Source organism: Podarcis filfolensis, assembly GCF_964270895.1.
Source record: "Podarcis filfolensis genome assembly, chromosome: 8".
NCBI lineage: Eukaryota > Metazoa > Chordata > Lepidosauria > Squamata > Lacertidae > Podarcis > Podarcis filfolensis.
The window spans coordinates 63,176,944-63,196,097 of NC_139611.1; the positions used below are offsets into that span (position 1 = coordinate 63,176,944).

Genomic DNA, 19,154 nt, shown 5'->3' on the forward strand with positions numbered 1-19,154 from the left:
TGAACAGCGATGCAGGTACTTTAAATAAATACCATAGCCATTATTAAAGATGTAGCACTATGCCATGTTTAAAACCTACCATGGAAGGAGAGGGCAAGGGAGTTCATGAGTCCTATGACACATTCCCAATCTCTTTATAGCAGTTAAGAGATTGGGAATGCCAGGTCTGCACTAGACTTCATATAAGCAGCTAAGAACTCTTATTATGGCTACAGTTATTTTGGTGGAGCAGGACAAATCATTGAAGTATGCACATGAAACCGGAGCCCAGGAGGTGGGTTACATTTGTCCAACAAGTATCTTATTACAAGATCATTCTCCGGCAATTGTATAAGGTCTTATAAACTATGCAGATAAAGTTGTTTCCATTCTGTTGTACAGGCTTCCGGCACGTATGGTGGCTTTTAGACATTATCTTGGAAATAAGAGAGCAAACTCTTGAAAAGCAAAATAGCATTGTGCATATTGTTCAGGGATTGCCAGTGCTTGAAAGATAGGGAAGGCTCTCAGTAATAGGTGGATGTTTGCTAACTGCTTGAAAATATCTCAGTTTTAATTGCTGTTGTAATGACCAAACTGGCTCTTCCTTTATTGTGTAATGTGTATTTCATTCCCTCAAAATAATTTCTTCAAACTATTCGCAGGAACTGGATGGAGTAATTATTCTGGTGAAAGAATGTGAGATGTCATCAGATGGGAAGGGTACTTTCTGTTGTGCTCAGGCAGTAAAACGATCCTAGAGGGTTGTTCAAGTTTATGAATTAACTTTTTGTATCCTATGCAGCCTGACTTGATTACTTGGAGTGGGCAGGGGTTATACAAATAAATTAAGTTAATATGAGTTTTTATTTGTTTTTAGTTGACTGTTAAGTTTGTTATGCAGAGTTCTTCCTGAGATCCATGCACTGAAGGTCTCCCTGTTTACTTCTAGTAGGCCCACTGGAAAAGCATAGAAGAGTAATACTTGGCTTACTTGCCAAAGTCAGACATAATGCCAAACAATTATTTCACACTGCCTGAGTGAGCCTTAGGCTTCTGTCCTCTCTCCTTCCCTCTCATTGCCCCATGTTTTATTTTTGTGGCAAACTGCAGCTTGCCATTGCATCCAGACTAGTAAACAATAATTTGTGCTTGCCCTCCAAACCAGAATTGGAAACTACAATATGATTGTGGGGGAAGAGGCAGAGAAGTAAGCAAGTGAGCCTGAAGTTCACTCACGTAATGCCAAGCCATACTGGCCCAGTCCTCATGTAAATCCATCTGTTATCCTCTTTATTTCAGTTTGGATAGAGTGCCTGTTGTCAGCAAGCCTTTCACAGGCAACATTGTAGTACTTATTTCTGTACAGAAATAAACCTGTTGTTCACCAAGGGTAAATCTGCTATTGATGCTGTGATTAGCTGCTATAAGTTTTTATTGGATTTTTAAAAATTGTTCCTATTTTGCACTTTCTCATATGGCAATAGCAGTTTAATTGTTCCTATGGATCCATGTCCTTTAAAGGACTTGCAATAAAAATAGACCTCATCCTGGATGCAGAAGGAGAGATAAGGTGCATGGGAGCAGCTACAAAGTTTAGTTTCAACTATTGCTAGCCTGTTTTAGGCCATTTATTTTGGAATATCAAAATATTAACTAAAAAGCAGAGCCCTACCTTTTAAAATCTGTGAAATGCAGGTAATTGCGGTGTAAATGAATCTAGAAGGCTGAGGTGAGCCTTTATCAGTGATGTGGTTTGCATATAACACCAAGTTACAGTTTAGCCAAGGTGTGGTTTGTTTGAACATTGAAGCCCAGTGGAGTAACCATAGTTTGTTTTCTGTCAGCAGCCCACAATGTGAAACCACATTTTTTGGTTTATGAACCATGGCCTGTTTTAACTATGGCTTGGCATTATGCCTGAACCTAACAGCCTTACTTAACTATCATTTGTTTGACCCCCATCATCCCTGATGCTTGCCAAGCTACAGAGGCACGAGGCAACAGCATCTGGAAAACAAACCAAGCTTTGGATAAATAACCCATGCCTGCTTGCTTTGTATGTGAGACAACTTGTGGTTCTCTGAACAATTGTGATCATATGCTGTTTGAAAGTTAATCCAGCAAAGATACTACATGGCACCTTGCATTAGGAAATAAGCATTGTCATTAATTGGTAAACAGTGACTGTTTTCTGAGGTACTTTTCTTTACTCTGAGGTGGGGCATCTTGCTGTGTTTTAATGAAATAAGGCTATTGTTAGTACTTAGCTTCATAGTTTTTCATACTTTCTGCAGTGCTGGTATGCAGTGTAGCTGCAAACAGTTTTATCCTTCACACCAACTTAATTCTCTGAACTTTTATGAGAACTGAAGTTTTTGTACTACTCTTATAAGCATGTGACAGTTATGGACTCCAAATTGCTGCAAATTGACTTTGGCATTGTCATCCTCTGATTTTTATGTGGAATTCAATTTGGGGCAAAAATACAATACTTATGCATCCTTTACTTGTGCAAAATACAAATTATGTGAGCATTGCAAACTTATGCCCCAAAACTGTAAACCAAAATTAACAACAGTGACAAATATACTTTCTTTCTAATTATGAAAAGAGCTGCTAGCTGAATCTGTTCTCTAGAGTAGTGCAATATGCCTCTTTAAAAAGGAGCAGAAATTTTGCTTTGGCCGCAGCGTAAATATACATCTATACCTAGGGGCACACCATCTGGACCCCAACTTGTGGTCCCCATTGAAGCCTCACTTACCAGGGGTTTTGCATCTTCCAGTGAGATCTGCCTCACTTAACAGGGTCTCAGGAAGGTTGCATGAAGCTTCTGGAGACCTCCATGTGATTTCATGGGGCTCTCATGAGAATCTGAAAGCTGCCACAGCTGCTTCTCTTTGCTCCTCCAGTGGTGGTGGCATGCCTGCAGAGGCACCCCTTGAATTCCACCTCAGGGGGAGGGAGGAAGCGAGGGAGAAGGCGGGGAAGGGCAGTGGCCCTGTTCACATGTCACAGTAAGCCATAGTTACATACACTGACTGCTTTCATATGGCATGATAAACCATAGTTAATGGTTTACAGTAATTTAATTGTGAAGATAGGTCCTGCTTCACTTCCCTCTGAGTGAGAGCAACAAAATATATTCCTGGTGTAGCATCCAAACTAGCAATTTTAGTTTGTTTTGCTCCAAACAAGCCATGATGCACATCAAAGCTTTTTGGCTTACCAGTATCATGCTGTGTGAAAGCAATCAGCATGTTTGTAACTTTTATTTATTTACATTTTTATCTGTTCATTAACAAAAAAAATCTAGGTGGTGTACAGTTGTGTTTTAAAAAACAAAACAAAACAACGACCTTAAAACATAAAATGCAGCATGGACATATCACAACCAAATTTAAACCAGCATCAGCATGAAACTGGCAACAGAAAACAATAGTGCCAAAGATCTATAAAGCTCTAAAACTTAAGTAAACAAGTTTTAAAAAATGTTTTCAATTACCGTATTTTTCGCTCGATAACACGCACCTGACCATAACACGCACATAGTTTTTAGAGGAGGAAAACAAGAAAAAAAAATTCTGAATGAAACAGTGGATGTATCATTTTTGTGCTTCATGCTGCGGCCACAGACATGTGATTTGACGGTGAGTTTGGGGTAGCCCAATGCAAAGATCCTGAGGATCCATGTGGATCCATGCTTTGTAACCACGTTTTTGCACCATTGCAGCCCCAGGAAACAGTGGGTGCATGATTTTTTTGGTGCAGGCTGTAGCCATGGACATGCTATGTGATCTGATGGTGAATTTGGGGTGACCCAATGCAAAGATCCTGAGGATCCATGTGGATCCATGCTTTGTAACCACGTTTTTGCACCATTGCAGCCCCAGGAAACAGTGGGTGCATGATTTTTTTGGTGCAGGCTGTAGCCATGGACATGCTATGTGATCTGATGGTGAATTTGGGGTGACCCAATGCAAAGATCCTGAGGATCCATGTGGATCCGTGCTTTGTAACCATGTTTTTGCAGCATTGCAGCCCCAGGAAACAGTGGGTGCGTGATTTTTTTGGTGCAGGCTGTAGCCATGGACATGCTATGTGATCTGATGGTGAATTTGGGGTGACCCAATGCAAAAATCCTGAGGATCCCTGTGGATCCGTGCTTTGTAACCATGTTTTTGCAGCATTGCAGCCCTGTTTTTGCATCAGATCATTGCTATGTGATCTGATGGTGAATTTGGGGTGACTCAATGCAAAGATCCTGAGGATCCATGTGGATCCGTGATTGGAACCACGTTTTAAGTAGGGAGGGAAGGAAAAACATAGAAGCGACAAGGAGAGGGGTGTGCAGAGAAGCAGCTGGCTAAGAATGCAGGAGAGGGGTTTTACCGGAGGGAGGAAAGGAAGGCAAAAGTCCCCCCCCCACAAGCCAGCCCGCTCTCTCTCTCCCCCCCCCCCCAACCTGCATGTTGCCTTCGAGTCCCAGACGCACGGAGAGGAATCTGTTTTCCACTCTGCTTGCCTGGAGGGGAGGGGTTTTCTCTGCTCTTTGTTCCGTCTGAGCAAACACAGTAAGGAAACAGAAGCGGGTGGGCAGTAAGACCCTGAGGCAGAATGCAGGAAAGCAGCAGCTTCCTCTTTCCTCCCTTCTCCGGACGATTTGATATTTGCCTGATTTTTGCCTTCACTCACGCTTGTCAGCTCCAGGGACCACACATTCGCTCTATAACACGCACAGACATTTCCCCTTACTTTTTAGGAGAAAAAATCTGCGTGTAATAGAGGGAAAAATACGGTAAGTAATGCCATTTTCTTTTTTTTCTTTTTTTATAATAATATTTATTAAAATTTCAGAGGAAATACAAAAATATAAAAAAGGGAAAAAAGAAGAAAAAAAAGAAGACGAAAAGATACAAAATACAGAAAAATAAAAATAGTTAAAAACAAATCAGTCATTCCATATCCTATCTTTCATCTGCCTATTTCCCTAACTTCCTCACACCTCCCTTTTTTTGTATCCTGATTCAGTCATTGTTTCTGCAAATCCTTTCTATATTTTATCTTATAACCAATTAATTAACTCTATACATCCTATCCATCTTTCACCATATTCTGATGTTCAATTTACCTTACTTTATTTAACCTTATCTTACCATAAAATACCTTAACCTTATCTTAGCATAAAATACCGTAAAATACCTTAAAACTTAAAAACTTAATACTTATTTATCCTTATATCATTTCTGCTAAAGCCAGACAATTTCATTCCAACATTCTCCCTAATATTCATTAGTTTTACACTAATTCCCAAAATAAAAATTTTCCTTTATAGACTCTTCCAGTTTTCATCCAACGTCCCTTCTTCCTGGTCTCGGGTTGTGTCAGTCCTTATTATCCAATTCCATCTAGTCCATCAACCTGGTAGTCTGATATCCGAGGCTCTTAAGTCTCTTCCATGCCCCTTCTGCAGATCTTTATCTTCTTGTTTATGCTTGTCTTTTGTTGGTCTCTTTCTTAGTTTCTTTCCTTTCTCCTTAGGGAGTAGGTCTCCGGGGAATTTCCATCCATACTCATGTCCATCTCCCCACGTCAAACCAGCCCATTCCCCACAGTCCCACTCCCCACAGTCATCAATATAATCCAAAAGATCTTTAACAGCATATTTCAGAATCTCTCCAAAGTTGAGATCCTCCTCAGCTCCAGATTCCTTCAGGCCTAATTCAAGTTAATTCTTCCAAAACAGCGGCTTATACTCCTGCAGGGCCTCGGGTCTCACCATTTGTGTTGCTTGAGGTAGCACCGTAGCTTCCTCCATTATTATCTGCCCTTGCATTTGCCCAGTCGAACCAGTTTCCTGGATTGGTCCCTGTATAATTTCTATGTCAATATTTCCTATTTGTCCACATTCACTAGTTGCAACAGTCATCAAATCCAACTTCTCATTCATCAAATCCACCTTCTCATGCAACTGCTCCAGCAAAGCACTTGTCTTGCAAAAAGCAAGCACCAGGACTTCTTCCAAACACATTTTTATTCAAGGTCACAGTCTGGTCCCACGATGTTAATCTCGCAGCTGTGAAATCCCCAAGTAAACTGCAGCAGCAATTTGACAAGCTCCCTCTAGAGGATACAATTTCTATTTGTGTCCATCTTTTTAAATCATGTCCAACAAAAGAAAGTTACTTTCAGTTTTCAAATATTTTGTTTCTTTAGAATGCAACAGGTAGCAGTGGAATCAATTTGTTTCTTTTTTTTCTTGCTATCTGTCAAAATGTTCCATTCACAGTCAATGAAGGTCTCCGATAATTTCTGTCTCTGGCACCCCGTTCCCAGGTTTGAGACGGTGGAAACTTATTTTCCTTTACTCCCTCTCCAGCAGGCTTGAACAGTTTAATCCCCCCCCCCTTTTCTCCTGCTTCCAAGGGGGTTTTAATGGTTATAAATGAAGGAAATTTCAACCTTTGTAAAGCGACTTTCCAGGCTATTAGCTTACAAGATTTTTGCTTCAGTCTATTTACAGAAAGCGGAAGGCGGACTTCCTGTTTTGAACCTTAATTAAAATATTTCTTGATCCAATTTTCCGTTTCTACTCACGGGTACTTGTTTAGAATCCAATTGTCGACAGGAAAAAGTCAGCGCTCTCCGGCGATGGCAATGCGGCTTCCCTCCGTGAAAATAGCAGTCAGTTCGCAGCACCACGCCGATCACCCTCCTTCACTCCGGAGCCCCAAAATGGGGTTCCCCGCGAATAGGGGAGGCGCTCCTGGTGCTCTGCCGAACCCCACGTTCCCAGGCTTCTTCCACCTGGGATTTCTAGCGGGTCCCCACATAAGTAATGCCATTTTCAACACACTGCCTGTTTCCCTGAATATTACATCTTCATGTAATAATAGTGTTACCTCAAATGTATTTATTTTCAACAAGAGAAACATGTTCCTTTGACTGCTTTGGTAATGCCTATGTATGCTAAATTAATGCTTTGCTTTCTTTTTTTCTCTTTCTCAGTACGTTTCTGTACCTGAAATTCCTGGTAGTTTGGGCCCTTGTGCTGCTGGCTGATTTTGTTTTGGAATTCAGATTTGAATATCTGTGGCCATTCTGGCTTTTCATCAGGAGTGTTTATGATTCCTTCAGATACCAGGGATTGGTATGTATAACATAAAAGTGCTGGTGCGTGTGTGTGTGTGTGTGTGTGTACCAGTTTTGGTCACTTTCACATTAAACCCTAGCTTAGTGAGATGTGATGAGCTTCAGTAAACCTCAGGATTGCGTAGTTTACTTTTCTTCCTCCTGTACTGCTAAGATGAGGAGTTCAGAAGCTTTTCCTTAAGTATGGTTGGTTTGTGTCATCAGGGTCAAACAATAGTTATTAACTATGAAGCCAGTCATTTTAATTATTGTACTGTACTCCTTTTAAAGGTTTTTTAACACTGCTGTCCATTGCCCTGATGTTTTGCGAGAGGGTGGTATATAAATACTTTTATAAATAAATAAAAATAATAAATAAAGCTGGCTTTTAAAAACTAACTGTAGTTTTTAACCACAGTTCCGAATCTGGATGACATGGCAAGCTGTGGTTAAGCAAAAGCAAAAGCAAAAACGAAAGCTTCTGCGCATTCCCTCCCAGCTGGTCTGAGACCAAGTCTTGCTGCAGCTCGTTCCTAATAAACTGTAGTTTGTCATAATATGTGAATGTGGTCGTTCTCTCTAAGCCTAACCACAGGGTTGGCTGAGAGGCTAAAATGGAGCAGGGGACCATGAGCTCCTGGGACAAAAGTGCAATCCATCAATCAATCAATTTCACAATGGTTGGCATGATTTTTCTTCACTAATGCTGTTGATGGAGCAGCAGGCTTGCACACTGCAGGGATACAAAGACTTCTGATAAGTATGTTTTTGCTCAAACTGCAATAACTTAGTCTTCAGACACACTTTTGCCATCTTTGCTGCTACAGGTAGTCCTCTGGATATAGTGTCAGAAAGACCACTGTGGTGACATAGGGCCAAACAACACATGACAAAAAGCATGTGTGTGTTTTTTTAATTGTGTGTATCTGGTTTGTGTGATAAGTTAAGGAGTGACTGATATGAATCTATGGTAAAAGAAATGCCCATTTACAATGCAGTTGTAATCAGAAACAATGGTAACAGGAAAATATTGATAATAAAAGACTTGTCATTCATATAAAAGATTCATAAAAAATTAAAAGCTTAAATAAGAAACCATTGAAATGCATTGTTTGAAGACTGTTCAGTGCAATTATTTTTAAATTTTAACATACTCTTCTGCCCCTCTCTCTTTTCTGTAGGCCTTTTCAGTATTTTTCGTCTGTGTAGCATTTACATCAAATATCATATGTCTGCTCTTCATACCAATACAGTGGTTGTTTTTTGCTGCCAGCACGTATGTTTGGGTACAGTATGTCTGGCACACAGGTAGGTCACATTCATTACACTTAACGGTAAATGTAAATCTTAGAGCATGATGCAAAATAATGGTTACTGATTATTTTCTCAAAAGTCACATGTAGTCACAGTTAGATCAGCCTACTGTTGCTTAATTTGGTAGTACCGAATTCAAATTGTCTCTATATATTTGAAATTAGTCTTCAAATATACAATGTAGCCTTCAGGTTTAACATTTCCCAGCCCTCATCAATATTGGATATGTTTTATGTGTTTGCTGCCATGGGCTCTTTTGAGAGGTAGGATGGGATATAGATATAATAATATAATAAAATAAACAAGCTTGCTTATGTGAGAATGAACTCTGGAGTCCAAGGCCTGGCACTCAGTGTATTGTGAACTGCACTAGAGCATTTTTAGCGTTAGGGATCTTGGTCTTTCAGGGTGTGCATTTTCTTCTTTCTTTCAGGGCATACTTTCCACATTTACTTGCATGCTGTAGAACTTACGCATTGCATAGGATTCTAGTGCATATTCTAAGTTACATGCTCAGATCATGCAGGACACTGCTCTGCCTGTTGAATCTCCTGGCAATCTGCAAAATCTGAACTGTGTCTTAGAACACATTCCAGGGGAAACTTCTACTAATTGGCAAGTTGTCTTTCAGGGACGTTTGCCTACTATGACTGCTTTTTTTCTTACTTAAGAATCTTAGATTTCTGATAGATAGCTTGCAAACATAAGGAGATCTCCTCGAGGAAGATACAAAATTGTTTCATACACATACTTATGGTGATGATTCATATGCTACTAGCAGCACAGCACCCTTTCCCCATAACTTCTTCCAGCACCGTGTTGATAACAATTGGGTGCAGAAACCATGTAGGTGGCTTTTTAAATAGCCACTTGTTTGGCTGCCTGTGGTCAATGAGAATTGTCTCCAGGCAACCATAGAGAGCAGCTTTGGACAACTGGAAGTGTGTTGATTCTTTAAAGCTGTTGATGTGCCACAAATAACTTCACATATTTTTATTTAATATGGTCTGAAAAAGCCTTTCAGGCTTGTCTTATATGCAGTGAGAAACCATTGTTTTCCACTACAAGAATGAATAGTGATGCTGTCTCTTCTTTCGTACCTTCAAGGAGGAGACACTTTTGATTTTAAATGAACCATCATTCCCTGTCACATTTGTTATGCAACTCTCATTTCTTTAAACCATGGTGTGCTAGAACAAAACCATGGTTTGAAGGTGGTTTGTTCTCACCAGCCCTAGTTTCAGCAAAACACAGTTCCCTGGTGTCACAGGAGCCATAGCTTAGTTTAAAACAGAAAGCAACAGCTTTCAGTCTCCTTCTTGCGGGTGTGAAAGATGGCGAGAGAGAGCACGCGCTTTCTCCTAAACATACTATTTGTATCAGACAGACCCTTCAGTGAACTCTCTTCAGTGACTGCTGAAAACATTTTAGCTTAGACAAGGCTACCCAGATGTCTAGAATGCTGATGTGTTTTTAGTTGATTGATGGTTTAAAATTTTTGAATCTTTTACGTAGTTGTTTTAATTTTTTTTACTAATAATATTGCTTTTTTCTTTATATAAACTACTTTGAAGATTTTTACAATCAAGCAATGTATAGATTTAAATAAATAAATACTATGACACCTCAACCTGTGAGAGGTCTACTGCAGGTATTACCAGTTTGCAACCATCACCTGAGGAATTTCATTCTGCTGCTCTGTACTCTCACATTCACAAATGTAATCTAGTTCTTGCTATGAAAAACTTGAGATAAACAAGGTGGGATTTGACTTTGACTACAATGACTACAATTTGACTATCCATTGACTACAATGGATAATCAACAATATATTTAATTCTTCTAAACAGCAATAACAAGTTTACTCAGTCAGTTAGATAATCAGAATAAAATAGACAAAGTGCTATTCTCTAATTTATGGAAGCTAACTTCCCCCAACCACTAAATGAAAGATTCAGACCTTAAAGTCATATATATATTTGTTAAGGGAGTACTAATTTCCTTATTTTCCTAGGACTTCACCTTTTCTTCCAATCTATTGTCTTCATTTAATTTCTAAACACCTTCAAACTGCTTACAGAACACATCTCCATAGCCAGCTGGTTTCAAAAGGGAAATGCATTTTAGTTCTAGCTCTATCATAACAAAGCTTTTTATTTTATTTTTCTTAGTTTATAAAAGCCATGTCTTAAGACTTCTGACTTCCTTTTGGATGTTTATGATGCTTGATTTCTGCCTGTCTGTCTCCAACAGAGAGGGGCGTGTGCTTACCAACAGTATCGCTGTGGATACTATTTGTTTATATTGAAGCAGCAATTAGATTTAAGGATCTCAAAAACTTTCATGTAGACCTTTGTCGACCTTTCGCTGCACACTGGTAAGTGTTCCTTCGCTGTCACTGTTTTTCTTTTTCTTTGTAGTATTCTCTCAGATTTATGATCTCATCTGTTAATCCTAACCAGACTGTACTTTAACCATCAAAGGTGTCAAGCATGTTACAGCTGCATTTGTGAAAACTTAATTCTTCAGAGTTATTTGAACTGAATAGTGTGTCATAACAGAGGCAGATTTTTCTGTCAGCGTGGCCAGGTGGGAGAGCTTCCCAGACATTCATGCTGAACCCTCATAAGCACTTTCGATAGATATAGCAATGTGCTGCTTTTTAAACTTGTGGTTTATTCATGGGCTATTTGCAAAAGGACTTTTAAACAGCAATGCCTGTTCCCAATAACAGAGCAGACACACAGAGTAAAACTTACCAGTTGATGATCGGGGGTAAAATGGAGGTTAAATCCTGCTGCTTTGGCTGCCTGCACCAGCAGGGCAGCTGGGGCACACAGCCAATGTAGAATCAAGCCCTGTGCAACAGCTGGTACAATCTTCTCATCAGAATGACATCAGCTGATTAGTGAGTAGGCCTCATGAGCCAAATTTGTCCCCTTGCAGGCCAAGATTGACACATAGGCTGGAGGTTCCCTACCCTCGGTTTAAGCCCTAACCCTATCCGCTGCATAGCTCAGTCAGTTAGAGCGTGGTAATGGCAAGGTTGCAGGTTTGATCCCCCTGCATTGCAGGGGGTTAGACTAGATGATCCTTGGGATCCCTTCTATGAAGTGATCCATCCTCCAGACACCTATTAATTATGGTTAACTTTAACCCTGACTTAGTGTGGAAGGATAAATACTCACCATCTATTATATAATGGTCTGAAGACCTTAATGGCTTTACAGTACTACATTTGAATGTACTTTCTATAAAAGTGCTATCAACTTTGTTTGTATACCTGTTCAGATATTTGGATGACATTTATTGATCTGTGTGTGCAAATTAAGTTTGATGTTTTTGTTGTGTTGCGTTTCTTTGTTTGTTTTTTTCTCCCCTTTTTTGTTTGTTCTTTCTTTAATAAATTGGGAATAAGAGAATTAGTTTAAAAAACACCATTGCTTAGCATGATGTGTGAACCAGGCCACTGTACTAGTGCTGCTTGTGATTTCTCCTTGCAATTTTACATGGCCAGTTTGTGCTGTGTATTGGGGGACTTTTACATATTTAATTTGGCTTTTTTACCCAATATATAATTTCCTTTTAAAATTGCTGCCCATTACCCAACAGCTTACCTTCTTTACATTTACAATTTTAAAAACTTGGTTACTGAATTTATTTGTCACTTTCATAGTGGCTAAAGGTAAAGGGTAAAGGGACCCCTGACCATTTGGTCTAGTCATGACCGACTCTGGGGTTGCAGCGCTCCTCTCGCTTTATTGGCCGAGGGAGCCAGCGTACAGCATGACTAAGCTTGCTTCTGGTGAACCAGAGCAGCACATGGAAACGGCGTTTATCTTCCCGCCAGAGCGGTACCTATTTATCTACTTGCACTTTGACGTGCTTTCGAACTGCTAGGTTGGCAGGAGCAGGGACCGAGCAACGGGAGCTCACCCCATTGCGGGGATTCAAACTTCCGACCTTCTGATCGGCAAGTCCTAGGCTCTGTGGTTTAACCCACAGCGCCACCCGCGTCCTTCATAGAGGCTACAGTTGCATTAATTGTTAGTGAAGTTCTTCTGAAGTCAACATGGTTCAGTTGGTGGAATGAAGCCATGGACCACACCTTTTATTAAAATTAGTGGGTTGTAAAACTATAATTAATTTGGGTAATTAATGTAATTAGATGTAAAAAATTAATGTACTGTTTTAATATAATGTATGTGGTCTAACACAGTGAATGCCAAGTGCAATTTTTTAAAAAGCTTACTTAAATTCCTTCAGACACCTCCTAGCTGAAAATGTAACTGTTCTGTCCGCTCTGGATTCCTACTTTCTGTTAGCTGGTTCATCAGAGAAAAGTTTATTGTTGCCTTTTCATCTTTAACCCCAACATTTATCCAAGGAGCTCAGTGCAGCATACATTTCTCCCCCCACCAACGCCATTTTGTCCTCACAATAACTCTGTGATATATGTTAGACTGAGGGAGAGTGCTGGCTCACAGTTCCCCCAAGAGGTTTTGGCCACCTGGGTCATAACTTCAATACATGGATCAATTTTTTCATAAGGGTAGCACAATCCTCTGCCATCCTTGGAGCAAAATAGCTACCCCACAAGCATTGCCGTCACTGTCCCTGCTAAGTGTTAAATGTGGTGATAGACTGACTGTGCAAAGGCTGCCATGGTGCTCTTGTGATCTGAAAACTATGGAACTGATGAAGCTAAACATCTTGGCTGCACAGAAGCCTTCCAGCAGCAGAGTTGAGCAGTAATTCTAGCTACCACTTGGATAAGGGGTACTGGGGACCCTTTTCCGTCCAAGATATGCATTCCCTAATAAGAAATCTTCTGGCAAAATGGAATTCCAGACATGGAAATGTCAGAGGTTTCTACACAGACATGTCTCCATTCTCCATCCAGGCAACAGAGAGGCATTATTACAGTTCAAGAACACATTTCAGCTAAGCAGAAGTACAGAGAGTGGGTGCAGAGTGTGCTAGTGAGTGGTGTGCCCCGTAAGGGTCCAGGAGGCTGCATAGAGAGGCTTAGAGGGCTGCATTTGGCTCCCTAGCTTGAATGTCCCCAGCCCTGACTTTGGGAGAGTCTGCACTTGAGCCAGATGACTTGAGCGAGGGACATCTCTTACCCCACCCCACCCCGGTTCCTTGTTTCACATTTTTTAGGCTGTGCTGCCATGTGTGTTCACCTGTTTAATGTAACTATCTTGTTTAGCTCTGATCTCATCACCCAGTAGTGCTGCCAACACCATCAATAAATGATACATATAAGATTTTGCTCTGTCATTTCTCTTGATACCCTGCAGTGGAGTTATTCATGGTCCTAATCCAGAAGTACATTTCTCTTCATACAATTTGAAGTGTGATTATTTATAAGTGAATAGCAGGGCCATGTTGTTGTTTTCTGTAGACAACTGTTTCTGATAAAGAATGTAATCCTGATTATGTTTTGTGGCATGCTAGGCATTTTATTAGTTTGCTTGTATTGTCTATGTTAACAAAGTCTCCTCTTCTCTTTCTCTCTCTAGTATTGGCTATCCTGTTGTGACTTTGGGCTTCGGCTTCAAAAGTTATGTCAGCTATAAAATGCGATTAAGAAAACAAAAGGAAGTGCAGAAAGAAAACGAATTTTACATGCAGCTTCTTCAGCAAGCTTTGCCCCCGGAACAACAGATGCTACAAAGGCAAGAGCGAGAAGCAGAGGAAGGTAAGTTTTTGCTTAGCACAGACCTGGGGCAGGCATAATGGTTTGCAAATTTAGAACCAGCCTTGTTACTCTGCCTTTTTCCCACTCTTCCTGCTCTTAACCACGGGTTCTCAATCCAGATGCACCAACACAATCCACTCTTAACATAAACAATTGGTCTTGTCTCTGTGCAATCATGTTATTGGGTTCTGCACCTATGCAGGATGTCTTTGGAAACTTCCCTGCTCGTCTCCTCTCCTTTGGAGGTAACCATTGGCCATTTTAAGCATCCCCAAGAGAGATGAGGGCTTTCCCATTCAGTTCTCATCTGACCACCACAATAGCAGCATTGCTGGAGACTTTCCTTGGAACTCTTTTCTTATTTATTCATTTGGCTTATTAATACTCCACCTTCTGTATGTTAAGAAGAGATTCTGAAGCTGTTAGCTGTTTTATATTCTTGATTTCAATAAGATCAGTGAATTACTTTTCCTGGGGCAGGGTGAATATTTGTGTGTGTGTGTGTTTAGGACTCTAGAATTTTCTCAATTTAATTAAGCAACTTAAAAAAACTTTTTTGATTTTTTAAAAGGATTACCTAATTAATCAGGCAGTGGAATTTATAAAGTATTTTAAAAATACAAGTATTTATAAAAACTGCATGTGAAAAGCACAATCTTAACCTCCTTAGCTCTCTTCTGTCAGGCAGGAGGAACTCCTCTGCTATGACACACAGATTGGACATTAAATAATGGAAAAGTGCCTTTTGATTCCAAACAATCATTTTTAATTTAATTAACCATAAATCATGCCATTAATAAGATTTATTTAGCTAGGCACCCTACTTTTTCCCTTTGGGGAAGCAGGTTAAATGAGCTTCCCTTAGTATTTTAAATCTTGCTGAATATTTTAAGTTTATGAAAGTAGTTGCTGTATTGATTCCTGGGTTTATGCATCATATTGCAGACAACTCTTCAGGGTGCTTTAATGGAGAAATGTACTAGACTAGGGATATGCAACAAAATGTTGTAGTTTGGAGTGCTGTTGTTTAGGATTACAGCCAATCCATTTCATTCCCTCCCCCAACTCAGTTTTCTGTGTTTCCTCTTAATAGTTGTTAGCATTCTGTGACTGCTAAGCACACTCAGACTTCACTGGGCTGTGTCTAGGTTCTCTCCACCACACCACACCCCAAAAAACAATTATATGTTTCCCCCAAATAATTTTGTACTTCTGCAAGCTTGGCTGAACCCCACCACCCTTGTGTGAAGAAAGAGTTGTTTTTACTAGATAAACAGCAGCACTCACAGTCTAAACATAGGAAATAGTGAGACTGGTGATACAATATTTCCTATATGTCCTGTATGGGTTTTCTCTGTGTTGAAAGAAACTGCTTGTTTATTTGTTTTCATATCCTTAATATAAATGGTGAGGAGGACATGAGGTTGAGAATATGTGATACTTCTTATTTAAGTTTTAAATATTGCCTCTTTTCTTTCTTCTTTTTTTTGGTATTGCAGCAGCCAAAGGATTGTCTGATATGGATTCCTCTATACTTTTGCAACACAATGGAGGCATTCCAGCCAATAAAAAGTTATCTTCAACATTACCGGAACTTGAATATAGAGAAAAAGGAAAAGAAAAAGATAAGGATGCCAAAAAACATAACCTTGGAATAAATAACAATATTTTGCAACCTGTAGACTCTAAAATACAAGAAATTGAATATATGGAGAACCATATCAACAGTAAAAGATTGAATAATGATCTTGTGGGAAGTACAGAAAACCTCTTAAAAGAGGACTCATGCACTGCATCATCCAAAAATTACAAAAATGCTAGTGGAGTTGTGAACTCCTCACCTCGCAGCCACAGTGCAACTAACGGGAGCATCCCTTCTGCATCAGCTAAGAATGATAAAAAACAGAAATGCACTAGCAAAAGCCCCAGTGCGCATAAAGACTTAATGGAAAATTGTATTCCCAATAACCAGCTAAGCAAACCAGATGCACTGGTAAGGTAAGGTTGATATGTTAGTGACCTAGTTTCCTCTCGACTCTTACTTTCTCGCTGTTTCTTTTCCCAGTAAGTTAAAATGTCTTTAAAGGATTTGGGCTTGTGCATGGTTTGGGATTGGATTCAATCTATTCCTGCAGTATTGTTGTGCGATCAATATCTAAAGAAATGAACTAGGAATCTGTGAGTTCTGTTCCTAGTTATGGTGTTAACTACAGTAAGCTTACTTGGTGCAGAATTACACAACTATTTTTTCCTGTGGTCTGCATAGGAAGGAATAATTAATTTTGGGGATCGGGCTAATGAGCACAGTTTCTTATATTTGCCTGTGCTTTGCATGCATTTGTATCTGGAAATACCGGTACTTCTTACTTTTTCTAGTAGTGTCTTTCTTGAGGTATACAAAAAATAATGTTATTTCTTGAATATTACTCACATGCTAGAACTGAATAATTCTGGATTAAATGATACCATCACATTTTCAAAACCAGATTAAAGACCCTGCTTCCTAATACAACAGGATTTTGACATGCTATAGTCTTCAAGCTGAAAGAATTTATTGGTTTTGTGTGTTTAAATGTTTCTTCCTGGAGTCGAATTGCAAGTGATGCGTATCTAGTGCACTTCATAGAAATGCTTGCTAGTAAATTCATCCTGTGGGTGGGAAGAGTGATGGAGAGTAAACATTATTAGCCATAAAATATGTACTGGAATTTATATAGAATATTTAAACCAGAAGTTATGTCTTGGTTTCCTAAGATTATTTTGAGATTAAAGGCTTGGTCTGGGGGCAATTGTGACTGTTGCTAAAACAACATTCATGCAAAACCTAAAATAAAAATGCTAGAACCCCAAAACCATAGTTGACTATACCACTCGCCGTGTTGACAGTTCTGTCACTTTCTGGTGAGTATGGCAAGCAGAGTCCAAGCCTTTCTCCAGCTTTGAGCTGGGATTGTTCCAGTAACTGCATTGCTCTGCTCTCAGAAGCACCATGCAACTACACAGATTCTCACACTCTCCAGATTCAAACTGGAATAAAAGGCTGAGGCTTGTTGTTTTGGGTGCTGGGCTGCGTAGGAGCTTGGAGTGCCTTGGCAGCCCAGCACAAAAACAATCCCCTGCCTGAGTCCAAGTTTAGAACTGAAGAGGCGGACAAAGATCATCCCCGTGGTTGCAGGAGTAGACTGACACAACTGTGAGGGCAAGGCTCTTCTATCTTTAGCTTCTAACTCAGAGCTGGGGATGGTGGTAGGGGCTTTCCCCTCACCTTGTACATACATATTTGGAAGTGAATCCCTTGAGCAGTGGGACTTGCTTCTAAGGATATAGAATAATAGCGTCAAAGAGCATACTGTTATGGGTTTGCAGGGAGCCAGGATCCCCGGATATTCCTGGGTGCCAGGTTCTCCCCATAATTTCTGAAATGTGGGGGTTGAAGTCAAGCCAGCTTCCTCAGGAGCTGGGCTTAAAGTAGTGCCATGCAAGAACGAAGACAAGTGAATTGAAAAGTAGAACAAAGGTTCACAACGTATTTTCAGAGACACCAGTCCTCAACTCTGCTTTATTATTAAAGCAGAAGTATAGGCATTTCCAGATTATTTTACCTGTGGCAAATATGATAAACGACTCCATGCTGAACTTAAGCAGGTTTGGGTCTGTTCAGTGAGTGGGTGGGAGGCCGCTTGGAACTCAGGGCAGCGAGCATGGGGTTTCTATGATAGAAGAAAAGTGGGATATAAATGTACTTAAGTAAATAACATTTAAAAATAAAATTCAAAACAGCTTCCAAAAAAACCCAACATAATTTAAAATACCATAAAATTACTAAAGACAAACTCAATAAAACCAGTAGAAAAGAACAAAGCATTAAATGATAAGTAGCATAACAAAATCTGAAAAGCAGTACTGACATCAGACTTTGTGGTTTGTTAAAAGTCCATGCAATAATAATAATAATTATTATTATTATTATTATTATTATTATTCAAAACAGTTTTAACCTGTGGCCTAAACCTACAGAGCCAGCACAAAGTGAACATGTCAGGTGAGGATGTTGCACCATTGGGATTCTGCCTCAGAAATGCCCCTCCTTCCAGTCACCCTATACTAACTTTCAAAACTGGGGCACCAAGAGGAAGGCTTTGAGGATCTTTAAATGACCTAGCATCCTTTGGCAATTAACATGGAAGAAAAGCACTGAAATGTGAAACACTGTACAGTATTAGTTTGCCTCTGTAACTGAGATTTAGCAGCTAAAAGCAAAACATTTGCAGAACAATTATCAGCCAGTGTTCAGTGTACCATCATTGTTCTGATTATTACTGCTGTTTGTGTTGCTTTGATGCAGAGAGCATGTATCGCAGCATCCTCCTTTTTCTGCATTTGTAGTTGTATTTGTTCACCTGTGGCACCGTAAAAACAATGTTTCTGACTAATGGGAAGCAGTGAAAAGAGTCTATTTTTTGTCAGTTTGCAGTAACTTATTGAAAACAAAAATATTGTCATTTGTGATACAGTGTGTGTTGTAAAGCACCAGGACGCAACTGGGCCTTGTAGAACTGTTATAAAAAAAGAACAGTTGTACAAGGCCCAGTTTCATCCTGGTGCTTTACAACACACACTGTAGCACAAATGACAAAAAAAATTTTTTTTCAATAAGTTATATTTTTATTGTATTTTATTTGTAATTCACCAGGAATAATGTGGCTATGAGCAGAAATTAGCTGCTTACCTGTTTCAGTGGGGCTTTAAAAAAATATTCATTTTGGCTGGCCCATGATTTAGATTAGAATGATGATATAGTATTCATTAAGCATACTTTAACTCTTAATTTTACATCAGGAAAGGTGTGCCTCTGGAGGCATTCAATATATAGCCAGAAGCTTTCAGCAGAGTTTGGTCCAAGTGTGTGTGATTTTGTGAGATTAGGTAGGTAAGTAGGTAGAGTGAGTGTATTTTGACTTGCTTTGGGCCTAAAGGGTAACTTTTAAATTCAGTGCTGACTGAAAGTCCCTCTAGGATC

General features: G+C 39.7%; 1 protein-coding gene across 1 annotated transcript in view; it reads left to right on the forward strand.

Annotated features, from left to right (window-relative positions):
• Positions 1-19,154, forward strand: part of MACO1 (macoilin 1) — a 61,432-nt gene that overhangs the window by 18,118 nt on the left and 24,160 nt on the right. Inside the window, exons 2-6 of the mRNA XM_083625535.1 lie at positions 6,991-7,132; positions 8,295-8,421; positions 10,681-10,804; positions 13,956-14,134; positions 15,634-16,132. Of these exons, the coding sequence (XP_083481661.1) occupies positions 6,991-7,132; positions 8,295-8,421; positions 10,681-10,804; positions 13,956-14,134; positions 15,634-16,132 (1,071 nt within the window). The remainder of the gene's footprint in view (positions 1-6,990; positions 7,133-8,294; positions 8,422-10,680; positions 10,805-13,955; positions 14,135-15,633; positions 16,133-19,154) is intronic.